The sequence below is a fragment of the Leuresthes tenuis genome, unplaced genomic scaffold, assembly GCF_036924035.1.
Source record: "Leuresthes tenuis unplaced genomic scaffold, fLeuTen1.0.hap1 SCAF_15, whole genome shotgun sequence".
NCBI lineage: Eukaryota > Metazoa > Chordata > Actinopteri > Atheriniformes > Atherinopsidae > Leuresthes > Leuresthes tenuis.
Window position 1 is genome coordinate 14,907,763 of NW_027325369.1, and position 19,505 is coordinate 14,927,267.

The following is a 19,505-nucleotide window of genomic DNA, read 5'->3' on the forward strand; positions in this document are numbered from 1 at the left end:
AAGAAAAATACGATAACAGGGTAAAAACTGTTATTTTAAAATGATGTGCCAAAAGAAACATTTCAGATAATAATTTTAACTATACATCAAAGAAAGATGCACACAAACTAAGAAAGACAGATAGTAGTGGGGAAAAAGTAGGTCTTAAGCTTAAAAACCTCAGTTGTACTAGCCATTTTAATATCTGGCTAATGGGCTGTTCCATAATAATCCGCAGTATGAAAAGAGTCGCTCAAAAACCACCTTTTTCTTGAGCCTCGGGACCTACAGAGGGGGTGATCTCCTGAGAATTCACTGTCCACAAGAGTATGCATGGCCTCACAAAGCCATTTAATATTTTATGAGTGAACAGCAGCACTTTTAAATCGGCTCCAACTGGAACAGGAAGCTAATGAAGGGAAGCGAGCACAAGGGTAATGTGTTCATATTTACAAGAACTGGTTGGAAAGCAAGCTGCTGCATTCCAAACCATCTGCAGACCTTGAGAGCTCTGTCACATGCATTAATGCAGCCCCATACCTTCACCTTTGACCTGTGCATCGAATCATGTCACATGAAAGGTTTTGCTTCACCTTAGTTCATATTAACCTAGCGTGGGCCCAGAGAGACTGATTTTTCTAGACTGTCTTTATTTTTTTTCCTTTACACAGCAGAACTGAGCTTGAATTTATTGATGCAGTGATGAACCGTGTCGACTTACAATGGTTTTTAGAAATGACCCTGAGCCCATGCAGTGATTCCCACAGAATTGTCTGTTTTTATAATGCACTGCCATCTGAAGATTATGGACCCTATTGATTTTTAGCCTGGTGTCCATCCAACGATTTCTCCGGATTCTCACAATCTTTGAACGATATGATACATTGTAGATGATGAAATCCCCCAAATGCTTGCAAATTTCCCTTGAGAAACACTATTACTAAGCTATTTTTATCAGCCCCTGGGATCGTCTGGCCAAAGAAGCAACGTTCCGCCAGTTTTTTTTTTGTAGCATTAAACACTCTTTTGCTACTCAACTCATCTCAATCTCATCATTTGTAGCATTAAACACTCTTTTCAGTCTTTTTCTACTCAACTCATCTCAATCTCATCACTTGTAGCATTAAACACTCTTTTCAGTCTTTTTCTGCTCAACTCATCTCAATCTCATCTTTTAAATTGAAAAGTATGTGGATAAAGCTTCAGGGAAATCCTTGATAGCGACTCAGAATCCGTACTGTGCCATTCGTGGATACTTTTCTGACCATTATGGATGATTGCAATCTTTTAACAAAAACATGCACCCATATAAGCTTAACAGCACTTTCTGTTGCCCATCAGCAGCACTGTGCGGTGGTTATACTGCAGATTTGGAAGAAATACACAACTTCAAAATACAGCAAGTGAATTCAACATGACTTTTATTAGGAGTCTGGATGTCAAACACAAACTATTTGCATAATTTATTAGTGCTTCTGATTTACTTCTGTGGCATACTGCAAATATTCACAATCCCACTTAGCAGAGTGACACGATACGTATTTACAGAAAACGCTAACCACATACAGTCAGTGGACACCCAGCATTCACCCGACTAATCCACCTGCTCTGTGGTTGTTAATGAAGGAGTTCCATGATTGTGACAAGTGCAAAAAGAAAAAAAAATAATTATAAAAAATTAACAAAAACATTTAAATTCACTGACAAACTCATTTATAAGCTGCTTTTGACAAAGAAGATGTTGGTCTGTCACACAGCTTCTTTCAAATGCCCATATTCATCCAACAACACACGATCAGGACAACGTTCCACTGTCCAGTGGGAAAAATGAGCTACTTAGTGACGGTTCACCCTGAGTGACTGGTTGACACGTTACAACAAACTCTTTAAAGTACTTGGTGATACGTTGAATGAGCGTGTGGACAAGCCTGGATGTGATGTGACAGTTGACAAAATCTGTTGAAAAGACCAAAATCAACAATATATTGATTTTTCTAAATGAAATGGTTTATTTGTCTGTGTCACAGAGCCCCACCGTCATCCAAATACTATTAAAAATACATCAGTGAGCTGAGCCAAACTATTGCACTGAGTGACATGCCAATCCCAAAACTGCTGACCGTAATACTAATGAAAGCAAGTACTGGGTATTAATCCGCAGCTAAAAATAGTCCGCTAACAGATGCACCACTGGCCCATGCTTGAGTAAAGTCTTGATTAAAAATTCCAGGTGTTTTAGAGAATGTCTGCACTCGTTTTGTTTTTTTAAATCAAACTAATCACTTGTGACCTGCTTTTTTTTCATTTTTTTTTTTAAACGTATATGTATTGAGTAAATGGATTTGTAACTGACTATCTCATTGTTGGGTCTGGCCTTTTGATAGGATTAGCTGACAGTTAAGAGAGAAAAAAAAAAAGGATTTATGGATGTAGCGGGTTGATTTTCATTTTGAATGTGAGCAACAAAATCCATTGCTTTGACAAGGCAGGAGAAGGCACTTAAAGAAAAAATTATCTGATGGGTTAACGGATCGCATTACTTGCAGGAATTCTAGTTCCCACAGCTCAGTATAAAGAGAACATCTGGAAGACGTGCCTCCAGCTGTTCTATGCAACCAAGCAAAATGAAAACCCAAACCCAGGGGAGTGAATTTTGAAAGTACAGTGGGCTACTCTCACGCCGACAAACAGATCTGCTATTCAGTCACGGAGGTACCGAGTGGCGTTCGAGCAACTGAGCACAAACCAGTCTTTCAGGTTTGAAATTGACTCCGGAACTTGTTTCGGTCTGAACCTGACTGACGGTTTTTGCAGTTGTTTGCACACGACTTCTTTGTGCGGGAAGCCGTTTGTTTCTCGATAGGAGGTCAGTTCAGCTCAGCAGCAGGAATGTGTTCATCCTTCTTCTCCTTACATCACAGATTTCTCGATTCAAAATCTCCTGTGGTAAGAGAATGTCCTCTTTCATAGGAAGGCTGTCAAGAAGCTACCATTAATCACAAAATATGCATGAATACGGAGAAACTCATTGGGGACACCGTTGCCTGCTAATCGAAAAAAAAAAAGTCTACTGTTCAGACTTTGTTCCCTCTTTCCATTCTTTGGCATTTAGCAAAGTTTTTGATGTTAAAACGAACATGTAGACATTGTCGGCTCGGTTAAAAGTGCTTCTTAATTGAGCCGTTTGTAAATGACTACAGAGACAATAATGGCTCCTACTAATGCTAGAATTCCCATGAGAGGCAAGGAAGACTGGTGTTCAGGTTGTGAGTCTGTGGGTCCATTCGTGTGATGAGTCGACTGCAAGACAAAAAACAAGAAAAAAAACATTAAAGCGTAACTGGAAGCGATGTTTACGTGGAAGTGCTTGATGATGTCACAAGCAATTTGAATTGAACTGTTAAATTCTCTGAAGACTGTAATCCTGTAATGAAGACTGGTGTCCCTCTCATTACACTCTGATGGGGAAAGGCTTCCACGATAGTTCACTACTTTGACTTATTTGTGTATATAACACACATTTAGTATCTGTAAACACATGCAGCAACTTTCATGCCAAGGCTGTTGCGACTGTATGCGGCCGCTTCCACAGCTCACCACTATCTGCTGTAGCTTTGCAGGGCAACATCCTGCCAGCTGCTGCCTCAGGCTGCCAGCTGCTGCCACAAGCATCCAGAGCAGTTGCCACAGGCTGCCAACTGCTGCCACACGCTGTTGCTACAGATTGCCAGGGGAGTTGCCACAGGCCGTCAGCTGTTGCTACAGACTGTCAGTGACTGCCACATCCTGCAAACTGCTGCCACAGACTGCCAGGGCAGTTGCTACAGGCTGCCAGCTGCTGCCACAGATTGCCAGAGCAGTTGCCACAGATTGCCAAGGCAGTTGCCACAGGCTGCCAGCTGTTGCCAGAGGCTGCCAGCTGCTGCCACAGACTGTTAATGTGCTTCTATCTGTGTAAATGAACAATGGTTAAAGATTTCCCTCTCCTCTGCGGTCTGTGACATGCCTGCGCATACGCTCGCTGTGTACCGTTCATTTTAAGTTCTGTCAACAAGCTTGTTCAACTTGGTACAGCGTTTTAAATGTGCCACAAAACCAACCAATTCCAGGCTCGATATTCTTGTAAAAGATGTGTGTCTGCGCTCAGAACGCCCCACTGTTTTCACAAACAGCGGCAGCAGCCGTTGTAAGGCTGTGGCAGCATGTGGCACCTGCCTCTGCTAAGCTGTAGCAACTCAGGCTGCTACGCTTTGAGCTTTTTGGACTGATTTGATCGATTACAATTATAAATGAAAAAGTAGCTGTGTGCAATTATACAGTAAATTGAGGACACGAGACATCGAAAGGCATCTTTAGATGCATTGACTCATTAAGAAATGATTGAATCAAATGATGAGTCCAGCAAAGTTCCACCGCTCTAGAGATGTACATACGCTTTCTCTCTTGCCTACATGCAAGGCATTTAGGGGATATCTGTAAAATTCAAGTGATAGAAATTAACTGTGTTGGCTCGCTCTGTTTGAACACTGCATGAGCTGGATTAAAGCTGCAAAGAACCACACACACACACAAACATAACAAAATAAACCAAACACAACACTCATGGCTGCAACCTTTTTCAGAACTCGGAGCTCCACGTCCTCCCCTGCCGTCCTGAACAGCTCCACCACAGCTTTGTGTGTCCGATTCTCCAGAGGGATTTCATTTATCTACAACACCCCACACGAAAAACACAAATCACTGTCATCTTCAAACAAATACCTGAACTTCAGCTGGGTGGAAGTTAATCATTAGGTTCACTATCATGACTATATTGATAGACACTTATGTGGTAATGTGGAGGTGACATCCATCAAATATCTACATGACCTCCTTTTCAATAAAAACTCCTTAACAAATGTCAGTATATATTACCATCAGGATCTTGTCTCCCTCCTCAAGTCTTCCATCCAGCGCTGCTGCTCCATCTTCTCTTATTTTAGACACATATATGCCATTATCATTCACAAAACACTGCTGGTCCACGCCTCCAATTATATTGAATCCCAAGCCTAAGACAAGAAAAAAAAAAAAAAAAAGCATTTAAGAAAAACAGATATTCGTATAGGTTTGATATTACCAGTGAAATCCAATATGCACAATACCAGTAGTTTACCAGCTGCTGATCCAATCAAAGTACACTCCTAACACTGCACTGCCATTCAAATGTATGTATTCGAGGAAACACCACATTTGTTGCTCGACAAGCTGTGAGGTAGACATGATCTAATCTCCTCCAGCTAAACATGCCACTGGGTTCATGGAAGAAACTGTCCAGCAGAGTCATCCCGACTCCTTCTGAAGATCTGAACATCGTCAAAGTGCATGAAACTTCGCCTTCTCGTCTTCTTATTCAAGCTCTGGGAGCTTCCACGACCCAGTTGGGACTTTGTCACAACACGAGTCACGCATGTCAAGATGAGGTTTGCCATTATTTGAAAACTTGCCGTTAGCTTCAGGACACACAGCAGCTTGTCAGGATTTTTGGTGCTACGTAGCCAGCTAGCATCTGTGTCACTTTATGCTAACTCTGCGACAAGTTCTCCTCTTACCTGCCGGTCCTCGCTTAAGTTTAATGTCCACGAAGTCCAGAGAGCCATTCATTGCGTCAAACGATAAAAAAAAAAATAAGCTCGCGGAGAAAGGGGGGCAAAACTATTTATCTGAAGGTGAACTCATTGAGGAGTTTCGATTTTGCTTCCTCCGGTGCAGACGGACGTTGGAGCTGCTGCCCCCCAATGGTAAGAGATTGAACTGCAGACTGACCTTTGAACTACAATGACTGAATTTAATGTCACTTACAACTTTTCCCAACGTCGAACCCGAGACGGTACTGGACGATATACCCATTAGTTTTTACCTCAATAAAAAAAAGCTAAACAATAATGTAAATGCAGGCATTTACACATGAAAATGTGAACACATGTTCACCATCTATCATCTTCAGGAACAAAACTAATGACCAATGTTGAAGAAACATTTGAGGGGGAAAAGTACATCATCGAAACTTTGTTTTCTAAGAGCGTGTCAAATTATTCGATGTGTACACTCATTCATTTTAGAGGTACCTAAACCTCTCAAAAATAAACGTGGCTGAATAAAAAGTGCGTTCTTTTTGGTGAAAAGTAGTGGAGTGGAGTTTAAAATAGGGAGAAATGGTCACGTTAAGTACAAGCTACAATTATACTTGCTTGTTAAGGTGGAAAGGTTTTGGACTGCCAGAAGTGGTTATTTGCGTGCCATTGTTTTATATTACTCTACAGGCAGCCAACAAAAAAAAACAAAAAAAAACTGCTTATTTGCAGACCAAAGGCCATCGGAAACCTTTTGTGCTGAAATCTGTTGTGAGAAAACATTTTGGGGTTGAAGAGCTGATTCTGTCAGTGTAACACATCAAAGGTACACCCTAAAAGTTCCGAGGTTGAATTTTCTCCAGTTACAAAGTAATAAAGAACAGGAACAGGGAAGCCAGAATTTATTATGTTTACAGCCAAGATGTACAATCATTTGCATCCAACAGCTTTTAATGAGACAGTTTTCGCTTGTTGCCCCTTTATCATAATCTCAAAATGCTAAACTATCGATCTTTGGCAACAAATCAGAGAACCCATCTCTCCCCTTCAACATATTTTCTTTTTTCCCCACTGTTAGGGTCGACTTCAACATGAAATCAGAATTTGCGAAACATTTCAATGAACCTCCAAATCAGAGAGTTCAGGAGGATTTCCACTGAAAAAGGGAGGAACAAAGTCGGTATATAAATACATTTTTGAGAAACCTCATCATTATCTTACTGTCCGTGAGTATTGAAGGTCGTAGTCCAGCGCTGAAATGAGAGGACTGCGTGGATTTTCAGCATTACACTTCCATGTACTACGCAGGCTTATCGTGATGTTCAGAAAACGGAAAGAATAACAGAATAATAAGCGTACGAGTGAGCAGAACACTTCTCGCTCGTGGAAATATCTGAAATGTTTCGGACATGTCGCACTTTTCAACTATGCTTACAATCATTTCATTCAGTATAAATTAGTTTTATTTCTTACTTCTACCTCATTCCCTACTTTGATAATGTTATGTGAAAAAAAATCTTTTGGATTATGAGTGGCTTTAAAACGAGACATCATCCAGTTTAGAAATAAACAAACGAACAAAAACAAAAACTAAAAACAAACAGGATTATAGTGTGCAGACCTTGGGTAATCTGCCTTCTGCTCTGTGCTAAATGTGCCAGGTGGACAGCGACTGCACTTCGTTGACTACAGCGGCTTTCCTTGCAAAGCATTCGAAAGGCTGTCAAATACGCCGCTGAAGCTTGAGCCGGGCCTCCTGGGCGGCGGGCGGCTTGGTAGCGGATTCAGATCATGCTTGGGGCAGCGCTGTAGAGGATGATGTCGCCGACCACTCGCAGCAGGGTCACTTCCTCCAGGCCGCCAACTCTGTGCTCGTACTCCAGCAGGTGGGTGCCATCCACCGCCACTTTGAACATGTCCTCCTCCACAAGGATCTTCAGCTGAGGGGTGAACAGCATGCATGAACTCATTCAACAGTCTGCTGATGTTTCATTGTGTCAAAATGCATTGTTACCGTCTCAAAGAACTGCACCGTGTCTGTTGGAATGATGAGCACACAGTATTTAGCAATGAAGCCAGCCTTGTGTGTTAATGAACATATGTCATCTCTCTTCCCTCCAAGGCTGACGGACTTAACTCCAACATCTTAAAAGAACCTGCAGTGTCTCACTGACAGTTTAATTTATTCTGGCTCTTTGGAAGAACTATGGTTTGAATGATTGCATATAAGGTTGTGAAAGCCAAGGCTGCAATCAGGATGCTCGACGTTTAAGTTATCACTTTGAAATGTGATTAAAAGAAACGGTTTTCAATTATTCGCTGATCGGATCACAAGTGGGCATTTGTAAATAAAGTCGGAGACGCATGGACAACACATTCACATTGGACTACACAAACCACACTTAAGAGGAGGAATGCTTGGAGACATATTCCAAAAACAGTCTAAAGAGAATCGTGTGCTGGGCCACTCTGAGGGACCACCAACACAGTGGATGCGCCTCCATGTCTTCCACTTTGAGTCGAGCGTATAAAAAGCATGTAAAAGTCTATTTACAAGCTGATGTTAATGTTTGAATTATATTGTTTAGTCAGAGGAGGTCAATCTTACAAAAACATTAGTAGACCCAAAGAGGTCTTGTTTGTTGCTCGGCTGACAGCTTACTGTCTGAAATACAGGACTGTGTGCTGTGTCTTTATTTGCATACAGAGAGTTCACAAACAGTCACGGTGCATTTGAGGACGTATTATAAAACGCATATTCGTACCAAGTATTAACATCCTCTGTGTTGCATGCCATACACTTACTTTAACCATAAAGTATTAAACTGAATAAAAGAGTTAATCGTTTTGCGAATGCAAATTTTTTTTTGTTGTTAAAAACAAAACATTTTACCTCAAAACGGCGTCCCTCGATAAATGGGAAGCCTCCATCACGCTCCTCAGGCCCCCAGTAACCGCCTAGGCTGGAGTTTCTGACAACCGTTTGCTCAGGAAAGCGAGGGTTGAAGTGAAAGACGACATCTGAGCCTTTGATGAAGTCAACGTTGAACCTGAAAAAATTGAAGCAAAATAAAAATCAGTCGAATTTTGGCTGCCGTCATGTCATAATAGTCTTCTGTTTGTTCAGGCTGTTGAACAAGTGCAGTTCAGTCACTGATTTGTAAGTTCGTACCTGTCTGCACCGGGAACAGGCTCCCCGATTATTGTGATTAAAAGACGTGGCATAACTCCAGCATGAAGGGGAAGATCATACGGGACCATCTGGAAGAAACATTTATATCAGAAATAATGAAAATACACCTATTGTGCCCTTTTGAGAAACAAACAGCCTCCGTCATTATACATTTTTCTGCTTTACTATAAAAAAATAAACAAAAAGAAAGTTGTTTACTCTCCTGAAAATATTCTCAAGAGGAGACTTAGAACTGTTCACATTTAAGGATCAATAGTTTTAACTTGGTAATATACAGCATCAACTTTTATGCCATAAAATAAAGAAAAAAAACTAGTTAAACATTAAGCAGAGCAGCCACCCTTCCCACATTCTTACAACAACACCAATGAGTCATTATCTCCATTTATTTTTACACTCTTTCACAAGTCACAGTGACGAGTTAAGGCAGTGACAGACAAATCAGGTTTAATATATATGTATACATACATATATATATATACATATTTTTTTACAAGTAACAACAGTATGAACTGACATTTGAGCAGAATTATAGAAAATAAAAAGATCTTTAATTTTAACCACAAACATGTGTGACAAGTCAGAGCTAAATCAGATAATAAAAGAGGTGTATCAATATAGTAAACGTGTTTTTTATGAGCAAATCCTATCATATTGCACTTGATTAAAGCATTACATCCAGTGGATTGAACACATAATTTGAGCATATCTGGTTACTAGGTTTTTATAAAGTCTTTGGGACTAATCAAACCACATGTTGATTCTCGAAGTGACGTCCTTGTCCGATTGAAAAGTTGAGTTCATTGCTGTCAATAAAATGGTGGATTATATCTGGGCTGAAAGACAAGAATAGATTTTTGACAATTCAATCTGACCAAATATTACCGCCGTTATATATTTATACTGCAGCCCAGCAGAGACCAAGACACAGAAATAATAATGAGATGCAGCCCTCACTTAAACCCCAAAGCCAGAGGCAGAGAACTGGTTCTGCCGACTCCTTGTAGAACTGAGTACACCTACATAGTCCACACAGAGAATCTTCACCGCACACCAGAGCAGAAATACACCAGAAAAGAAATCCAGCAAGCAACAAAATATGTCTATAAAGTGCTTGTACTCACCAGTGCGCCTCCTGGTCCAGTAGGGCCACCGTATGGACCCATGGTCCCAGGACCGGGACCAAAGGGCCCAGGGGCGGGAGGAAAACCTCCACCTGCATGTGGTCCCCATGTCCCAGATGGGATTGGAGGAAACCCTCCAGCAGGGAATGCAGGAAAAGAGCCAGGGCCAGCTGGAGGGGGGAAAGCACCTGGACCTCCTGGCCCATACATCCCATTGCCTCCTCCTGCCTGACTTCCAGGGAAAGGCATATTTGGATAAGGCCCAGGAGGAGCTCCAGGGCCAGAAGGAAATGGTCCTGTTGGGTAAGAAGCAGGACCTCCAGGAAGCTGTCCTGGAGCTGCTTCAGGGGGATACTGCCCAGGGAACTGCCCAGGGAACTGCCCTGGTGCTCCAGGACTGGAAGGGAACTGACCTGGGGCTCCTGGTGCAGGTGGATATTGTCCAGGTACTCCAGGGCCTGCGGGGAACCCACCAGGTGCTGATGGTGGTCCCGGGTATTGCCCTGGTGCTCCAGGACCTGAAGAAAATGGGAATGGCCCTGGTGCTCCTGGGCCAGATGATCCACTGCCAAAGTCAGCTGGTGCTGAGGGCTGGGTGGGAGCTCCTGGGGCTGAACCTGGCCAGCCTGGATTGGATGGAAGTGGGGGATTGCTGGTTGGGGCAGAGGGGTTAGTGTTGCCTATTTTTTTAGCCTGGCTTGATGCGTCATCTCCTAAAGCATCTGCCAGCTATAGAGAAAGAGAAAGCGTTAATCACTCTTTTCACCAAAAACAGATTGTTTACCTACCCAACCAGTAAATAAAAAAACAGCAGGAAATGATGCCAAATTGTGCCGTACTTAGAACTCACCGAGAAATCTGCCATGATCTAAAATAGAACAAGAAACAACTTCCATCAGATTTATTGAGTACTTATAGCAACCGATTATAAAGGGCTGTCACAAATCACTGTGGGCAATTCCCACAGAGGCTCTGAGTAAATGTTTCCATCTCCGAATTATGAACTACAAAACCCATGTCGGTAGAGTCAAAATAGCTCTACGTAACAAATATTACAACGACAAGTTATACAGACACTAAAATGACTTCAGATAGCATTTTAGCAGAGAAACAGGATCCAAAATGTTTTTAAAAGTGATGTTACAGACTTGGCTAGCGACCTAGCTAACAACAGCTAACTGTTAGTTAACGTTTGTTTAGTCAAGCTTTATGTTGCCTGAATAAAAATAAGCGCTGAAAAAAATGGTTTATGCTACCTGGCCAGAAGCTGGACTCTTCTCAAATATTGGAGGATGACAGCGATTATTTACCCAGCTGTGGAAACCAGATAGCCAGCTAATTTAGCCTACCGTGGATCACAAGTGAGAGCTAACGCTAGATGGGCTCTCCCTACAACTCTTGAAAAGGAAGAACGTACACGCGCCTCACTGATGACGTATTCCGAGGGATGGGCGCGTTCTGCTGGAAACACACACATATATGTCTGTAACTTCTATCTTTATGAGAACTCTCATTATTGGCTTTTCACAACGTGTTTAGCTCAAAATAAGTAAATAAATAATTACATGAAAAAATGTTGTAGCTTTCTATGCAATACCAGACTCATTAACTAAGATAAATAAATGAAGTTATTGGAAAATAAGATAAAATAAAATACACAAAACCAAAAACCATGGCGGATATGTGACAAATATTTTTGTCATGTAATTAAACAAAGCTATCAAAATATGCACCAGTTACATCTTCCTAAAGTAAATAAACCTTTTGTTATCAATATAATCACTGCCAATTTATTGGCCATTTTACAGGGAATGTAAAAAGTACTTTTTGTGTTTTTTCTAATTAAAACAACTTTTTCCACACTATTTGGGAGATGTAAGTTCCTGCAAAAACAGCCAAGTTTGAAAACGAGCACATAAATTGGTATTTTAGTTAAAACAGTGAGTTAATTCTTTTTTAATTTAATTTGAAATTATATATTTTATATCTGCTTACAGGGGTAAGCAGACTTTTTAAGCAGGGGGCGCCTGTATGGGATTGGTCAAACCAGTCACAAGATGATGTGAAGTAAGGAAAAAAAACACATAGCGTTCCTGCCATTCAGAGCAGCAGCTGCACCTTGAGGGGAATCTCTCAAACTCTACAACAATGGTAAGTTATTCTGTTTCATTGCGAACGATGAGTCCTCGTTTTTAGCTCCAGCGTTTTAATTGTGAGCTCTGAACAAATGACAAATTTCGTGGAGTGTAACGAGAAAGTGAGGTCGTAGATTGGCTAGCATTAGCCCGTTAGCCTAGCATTACTTCCACCCTCTGTTGTTTTTATTGACGTCAAGTCAGACAACACAGAAATGATTGATTTTCCGGGGAAGTATTTCAAAATAAAACGCATGCTAACAAGTAGCTCAAAGTGCTCCTGTACAACTGAAGCATCTGTGTCATATGAGGTTATATGTTAATATAAATACAAGTAATACTCTTCTCGCACATGTAAGCCAATATTTGAAAAAAGGTGACGTGTAGACACATCAGTTGTATTATTTACATGCGCTTTGAAGTCAATAGAACCCAGAGTCAGGCTTGATACTGTAATGTTCAAGCAGATTTTTGTATTTCTATGACCCATATTTTACTATTTCCACTTACAAAAGTGGAAATTAACTGACAGAAGCGCAAAGGCTTTTATGTTGAAGACCCAGCTGTTGAATTTCCTGCTGCTATATATGGGTAACTTCATGCAGCTCGTCGCAGTGATGGGTTTTAACATGTCTGGCTTTTGGGTGCTGCCTTAACGCTAGCTCGTTGCTTACCATGAGGAACATTGTTTTACTCCGGCATTTTGACTGCGTGTCATGACAGCTCGACTCTGCTCACTGTCGATCAGCAATAGGCGTTATTACTGTCTTACTATCCACATATGAGTTGCATTATTTTCAAGGTGTTTCAAGTTAACTGACTCTCATTTCCTGGCTGAATAAGCATACAAACCGGCCAACGACTTGCCAGTGTCTGGAGGAATGTAAACCAGAAGTAAACATGTGGCCAGCTCTGGCTTTTATTGTTTGGCCTGTTTCCTATCCTTTCCCCGTGCATCCTGTTCTTTCGAGGTCCACAATCACAGACACGCCAGTCCCTTCTTAATCTGTAAAGATCTCTCCCAGAGCTCAGTGAAATCCTGACTCCCACCAGCCATCTGCTCAGGAAGGTGTAATTAAAGATTTCAATGTGTAAAGACACTCTTAGAGAGTTTATGTCTTTCTGTTGGCGTTATGCAACATGGCGTTATGTGTGGACGTGAGAGAGGTCCAGACCAATGGATGGATTAAATCTGCTAGGTCATATTGGACTCTAGCAGAAAGTATTATTGTGACTGTTTGTTGTATCCTAAAATCTAGCAGCCCCTATAGCAGCCCCTATTGTGGGAATTGTTTTTAGTTTATTTTCCAATTAACTGATTTTTACAGTTAACCATTTTTGTCCATATTACTGTGAAAAGTACAAATATTTATTCTTAGGCACTGATATTGCTTTGCATTTTTTTCCAATTTTGATCAGAGCGAATCACTGGTGGTGTGTGATGTGGATGAAGATCTGGTGAAAAAGCTGAGGGAGTTCCGTTTCCGGAAGGAGACCAATAACGCGGCCATCGTTAGTGAGTCCCTGACCTTTTCTTGCCTGTTTATTTATATGCACTATGAGAGTTTTTATTTTGTTCATAAACTCCTTACGACACTAGAACACCTTCTAAAATTTGGCTTTATCAAAAGAGCTTTTTTTTTCAACATACTCTGGGTATTTTACTGGAGTTTCTAGAAAAGAACAAGTTGGGAAAGTTGTTGAGTGTGTGAGAAGGCAAACTTTAGTCTTTTTTATTATTATTATTAATCCCTGAAGGGATTAATATCTCACAGTGATCTGAAATTTCCCATGATGATCAATGGAGGAAATGGTTTCAAGTTCATCTTCATGTGTTAAAACATCGAATGTTGTTCCTCGTCTGAAATGTCATCTGCAGTGAAAAGAAGAAAAAGCCTGGTTTTCTGATAATGAATCTTCCTATTGGCTACACTCAAAGGGAGGGGAATTATCATTAGCTACATATGATTACTCAAACAAGAAATGGAAGGAAATATTTATCCTACTAGCCATAAGTTAGTTGCATATAGACTAGCTTGGTATCTCCACCCCATCAATATTTTCATTCCCCCAAATTTCCTCTGTAAAATGATTTGTGTAATGTCAAGCTTTGTCACGTTTGTTTTGTTAAATATTTAAGGTAGCCTGTCCTGGTTGAAGACAGATGTTTAGAATAAGTCAAACCTACATACTGAAAAGAAGAATATCCGTGATATTGTAAATCTACACTTCTTTGTGCCTTGAAGACAGTGGGATCCCACCTGTCACTTCCAAATGCAGCCTTTAATGTCTCAGAGCAGCGAGTTGAGAGGGTGAAAACTGAGCTTAATCTTTATCCCCCGTCCTGTCTGGTTCAGAATGTCATTTCTGCTGAATGGGATTAGCACTGTGTTTGCATGACATGGACTCAAAGTCATCCGCACTCCATGTATCAGAATACTCGCAGCAGGGCAGTTCTTATTGGTTTTGGTTTAATGGTTTATTTTCTTTAATCAAAATAAAGATTGTTATTCACTCAGTAAACCACTGCTTCTAAAACAATTTTTTTCATGTAAACGGATAGAGTTATTGACTTTGATATTTGTTTTCTTTTCTATGCTTCAGTGAAGATTGACAAAGACAAGCAGCTTGTTATTCTTGATGAAGAACACGAGGTAAGATGTCTATCATTTTGTCTTTAGGACAAATTTACTCAAGTTACTGAACAAAAGGGCAGTTTTAAAAACTTTAATTTTATCTAAAACTGACAGCTTGTTTTGATCTTTGAACCTGCCAGCGTCTGAATTTCATAAATAATTTCCTCATATAAACTGTAACTGAAGCCGATGCACCTCAACAGAAAAATTATCTCTTCGTAACACATCTGTCTTTTAGGATATCTCTCCTGACGATCTAAAGGATGAACTGCCTGAGCGACAGCCGAGATATCCTTTGAACGAATAATCTGTCTTTCTTTAACAATATTTAAGGGATTTATCTCCCTTTTTATCCTAATATTAATTCTGATCTCATCCTCCCATATGCATTTGTCAGATAGTCAGAGTTTTTGTCTGAAGTTGGTTCCCTGTGATGGAAAATGCACAAACTTTCCTTAGCACAAGGAACATTTGTCGTCTACAGTTACAAGTATCAACATGACGACGGACGTGTGTCTTATCCGCTCTGCTTCATCTTCTCCAGTCCAGTTGGTAAAGAGCATCTCTGAATCATTTTTGACACTGAATTTAGAAGAGCAGCTCCTAAAAACCACTGTTTTCCTGCCCTGTTGAACATGTTGTGGCGTTGCAGGTTGCAGACCAGAGCAGCAGATGATGTACGCAGGAAGCAAAAACAAACTGGTGCAAACCGTTGAACTGACCAAGGTTTGTTCATTTTTCTGAAGTCATGAAATAGCGCAGAGAGGGAATCCTACATGTCTTATTATGGCCAGATAGTATCTGCCACATAAGTATTAAGAAAATTAGATACAACGTCAGAGTTACAATAATATTTCATCAGTGGGTTGTGTTTTAGCTGTATGGACCTGGAAATGTGTGTGAGCATTACGGTCCACCATTTTAGTCCACGCTGAAAAAACATTCTTGTTCCACAGAGGACTAATTCTCGTGGATTTAATCATCTCTAACTTTACATATCAGCCAATGTCCAAAGAAAACTTTGGAAAGCCTGGAGAACTATTGCTGGAGACCACTTGGAAAGATTAGAGGGAAGTCTGGCTGCTCGGAAGTAGAATATAAAGAAATGAGGGGAGGATCAAGACTTTTGTTAGCATACGGACAGCCTCACTCTTCTAAAAGCAAAGAAGTTTTAGCTGCTGACGTGGCTGTAGAGTCTGAGGACAGAACTACATTTACTTCTAATGGCATGTCTGTGTATGTCTATCATAGTTGTTTCAAATATTCTGCAACTGTTTTGCTCATCCTTAGAAATTAAAGCTGCATTTACACAAGATGCAATGTACCGGTAACCATAGGGGCACTGTAAGGCACCTTTAAAGGGATAGTTGTTGTTTTTTTTAAAGTGGGGTTTTGTGATGTACTTATGAGTAGTTACATTTTTCCCAATCTGAAAAAATGGTCTTGGAACATTTAACATCACACTCCTGCTCCCCCCCCCAACTTTCTGTTGTGTTTTCAACAGGTGTTTGAGATCAGGAACACAGAGGACCTGACGGAAGAGTGGCTCAGAGAGAAACTCGGGTTCTTCCGCTAATCAGAGGTAGCGTCACCTCACCCAGAGGTATGGGATGCGAGGAGGATCCAGATTGCACAACCCTTGTCATCTCTCGAAGAGGACATACCACAGTTAATGTTTCCCTCCTCTGTGTGTTAGACCTGATTTGAGTAGTGTTTGTAAGTCCTCTGTGCAGTTTTAGGCCTCCTTGGTGGAGTTTCCAACATATTTACAGTCACAATAATTTGAGAGCTTCTCTATGACCGTCAGCAGTCGTGACACTGACTAAACCTTTCCCATCTGATAGCCTGAAACTGCGAATACTATTTGACTCAGGTCTATATTTATCCCCCGTACAATTTCTCCATGTGCCAGTGATGTGTGTATTGAATGAACACTCGCATAGTTCTTGAAGTGGACAAAGTTGACATTCGTATCCGCCCTTCTACAGCGTGTTCATTCAGGAGAATTTAAAAGATTTGTAACAACACTTTCTGTTATAGTTTACACTCTGCTTTTTTGCAACTTGGAACCTCCTCAGTTTCACCTTTTTATCTCATCGATTTTTCATAAGTTGAGGGAGTCTTATTTGATTTTAGGGTTGTTGTTTTTTTTTTTTTTTTTTTTTTTTTTATTTCTTGTGTATGTAGTTTAAGTTTCTGTATGATTTAGAGCATACATTTCCTCTAATTTCCAGTCAAAACGTTTGAACAACACTACTGAGGTTTGTCTTAGTCAGTTTCTCCTTCAGTATTCACACGAGGGCATTCAAATGATAAGTTACACACTATAATCACTTCTAGAAAGGAAAATAACACTAATACTTGGTGTGTTTAACTGTGTACATGAATAAGCTGGCAATCCCCCTCAGTGGAGCTTATTTAGCTGCAGATTTAGGCTGTCATCACAGCATTTTATCTCTGTTTAGAGGTGGGGAAAAAGTGTCCGTGACTTTGTTACATCTTCATAACATTTAAGGGAACAATGATTTCGGTGGAACATTCCAGACTTGAACGTTATGACACAAAACATAAGGCTACTGTGGCCTTGACGGTGATGATGATGATAATGACACTGCACACAGAATGGCATTACCTGCCCCTCTTTTTAATCTACTGGGCTACTCTCTATAAGTGAGTAACTGTGTCTTTTGGGAGTTTGTTAGCTGTTATCGTGCATTGTTGCTCTTACTGTTATAGTGTTCATGATTGCTGCGCTTAATTGTCATGTAAAGCTACTTTTGATTGCTTTGCAGTTGCTGCTGCCACTCCTCCATCTACCAGTCGTGCTTCACATTTAGACGTAAAGAACAGAATCTGGGCAATTTCCATTTTCCATACAAAACAGGGTTCGAATAATGTGTCTTTTGCGATGTATCGTTTGTGTTGAATGTTGCTCAGATTTCGTGCCAATCTATAAAGTCTTCAGCGTACTCGTGTTTTTTTTTTTTTTTGTTTTTTTTTTAAACATTCCAGTTTATCTGTTCTCTGTCTCCTTGTAGAATGTTAGCTCTCAGCAGATTTGAAATCTAATATGAAGCCCACAATTGGAACAGAAACACTTCCAGGATAAAACAGCAGGACGACCAGCCCCAGCATTAAAAGTTGGATAAATGGGGGAATAACAATAAATGCAATGAAAATGCTGACTCAAAAGTTTTGGAAACAAATGAGCCTACAAATGTCCGCTTAAGATATCATACTGTTAAGTCGACCATATTAATGCCTTGACTCTTTTTACGTCTGTTTGAAATGTGATGACTCCAAATCACTTGTTTTTAAAACAAGATCCTTAAAAAAGCCTCGTTGGATATTGTTTCTTTTGTATCTTTCTTATCTCAAATAATTTTTTTTAAAGTGTTGTCCTGGCCGTGACAAATAACAGAAACTATTTCCCCACCCAGAAAACTGACTCAAAGATACGTACGCACAATCGAAGCTTTTTCTGTAAATCCTTTGTAGATGTCCAATACCACACAGTGATTTATATTTATGTGGCGGGACAAGGTTTTAATCCAACAGGAGCAAGGCGACACGGCTGTAATCTCCTGTTTCGATGTCTGCTGATAAGATCAAAGCCGAGGTTTACACGGTCAGTCTCGTTTTTAGCCGGTATGGAAAATCCAGTGTGGCTGATGGTTGCGTTCAGAATGCTTTATGTGCTGCGAGCGAGGCTGCACCCCAACCTTTTATTTACCATCAATTTTAAGAAACACTATCTGAAAATTAACACGATGAAGTTATTTTGACAAACGCAACACGAGCTAACTCTGAAATGTGCAATGTGCTGGCTTTGATATAAATAAGAATGTTTATTGATTATATTCCACAATTCTCCAAACCTCCATAACACGTAGAGCTACTGCAGATACCTGAGACCTTTCTGCTCAGTGGTGTGAATTATTTGCACAGGGACTCTTTTAAACATGTGGCTGGTAAACATCAGCTGTGTTCTTGCTCTATCTGAAAAAAAACCTCTGCTTTCGTTACTCTTGATAAGATGTAATAATCTGGCCATCATGTACTGCAGTCGGTCTCCTCAACGTGAGGTCCGTTTCCTATGTGGTGAAAACTTGTTGTGTAATTTGGCCTCTCGAGGTGTTTACTTTAACCTGCGAATGTGTAGTTTAGCTTGATAAGTGTCCTCTCTGATTCTATTTCCTTTTTACTCAAAAAGACAACTGACACATCATAACCAGCTGCCTCATGGCATCAGTGAAACTTGAGATATTTGTATTTTCCCATACTTTATAAAAAGTGTCTATTGTCCAGTTGTCCAAATAAAACGACATTTATGTCTACTCGCCTGTGATAGTTTCTTTATTATTATTATTTCCAAATTGAAACAATCACGTGTGGTCCAGCACTTATCGGATGGAAATTCTATCCAGTTTGATGATGTTCTGACAAAAGGAAAAAAAAAAGAAAGAAAATTCATAATTGGTGAATAGAATAAACATTTAACCTGTTTAAGGTAACAACACACTTTGAATACATCCAGATGGCTCGTGTACAGATAGTTCTGGATATATGTTAATATTAAACCTGCAAAGTTCCTCAACAAAGTATGAAAAATGGAACGTTTTCTTCATGGTTATGCTAATTTGACCAGTTACATTTGAGCCCCTGACAACTGTGAATATGAATAACTTCAAGTTAAAAGAGAAAGTTCGCACTTTAAGCCTATGTCTGTTATGTCATTGAACAGCTGAAATACAAAAACATTGTAAAAGTATCCAGACACTTGAGGATAATTTAATACAGTTGCTGGCTAAATAAGTCTAGTACAG

General features: G+C 40.2%; 3 protein-coding genes across 4 annotated transcripts in view; 1 reads left to right on the plus strand and 2 right to left on the minus strand.

Moving 5' to 3' along the window:
• Positions 1 to 1,383: 1,383 nt before the first annotated feature.
• synj2bp (synaptojanin 2 binding protein) lies at positions 1,384 to 5,748 on the minus strand. The gene is made up of 4 exons (XM_072366095.1): positions 5,571 to 5,748; positions 4,894 to 5,030; positions 4,593 to 4,688; positions 1,384 to 3,279 (listed from the first exon to the last, which is right to left on the minus strand). The coding sequence occupies exons 1-4, from the start codon at positions 5,620 to 5,622 to the stop codon at positions 3,151 to 3,153; spliced, it is 414 nt and encodes a 137-aa protein (XP_072222196.1). The 5' UTR covers positions 5,623 to 5,748; the 3' UTR covers positions 1,384 to 3,150.
• A 728-nt stretch (positions 5,749 to 6,476) lies between these two features.
• On the minus strand, positions 6,477 to 11,368 carry lgals3a (lectin, galactoside binding soluble 3a). Its single transcript, XM_072366074.1, has 6 exons — positions 11,165 to 11,368; positions 10,759 to 10,776; positions 9,909 to 10,637; positions 8,764 to 8,852; positions 8,485 to 8,641; positions 6,477 to 7,531 (listed from the first exon to the last, which is right to left on the minus strand). The coding sequence occupies exons 2-6, from the start codon at positions 10,771 to 10,773 to the stop codon at positions 7,376 to 7,378; spliced, it is 1,146 nt and encodes a 381-aa protein (XP_072222175.1). The 5' UTR covers positions 10,774 to 10,776; positions 11,165 to 11,368; the 3' UTR covers positions 6,477 to 7,375.
• A 582-nt stretch (positions 11,369 to 11,950) lies between these two features.
• Positions 11,951 to 19,505, plus strand: part of gmfb (glia maturation factor, beta) — a 131,424-nt gene continuing 123,869 nt past the window's right edge. Inside the window, exons 1-7 of one of the 2 annotated variants that reach the window (XR_011907729.1) lie at positions 11,951 to 12,059; positions 13,463 to 13,559; positions 14,648 to 14,697; positions 14,918 to 14,967; positions 15,149 to 15,231; positions 15,332 to 15,405; positions 16,184 to 18,327. Coding sequence is in view for 1 of the 2 variants with exons in the window: in XM_072366094.1 (XP_072222195.1) it covers positions 12,057 to 12,059; positions 13,463 to 13,559; positions 14,648 to 14,697; positions 14,918 to 14,967; positions 15,149 to 15,231; positions 15,332 to 15,405; positions 16,184 to 16,255 (429 nt within the window). In the remaining variant the exon portion in view is untranslated. Of the gene's footprint in view, positions 12,060 to 13,462; positions 13,560 to 14,647; positions 14,698 to 14,917; positions 14,968 to 15,148; positions 15,232 to 15,331; positions 15,406 to 16,183; positions 19,017 to 19,505 lie in introns of those variants that run through there. The other variant, XM_072366094.1, reaches the window with a different exon arrangement.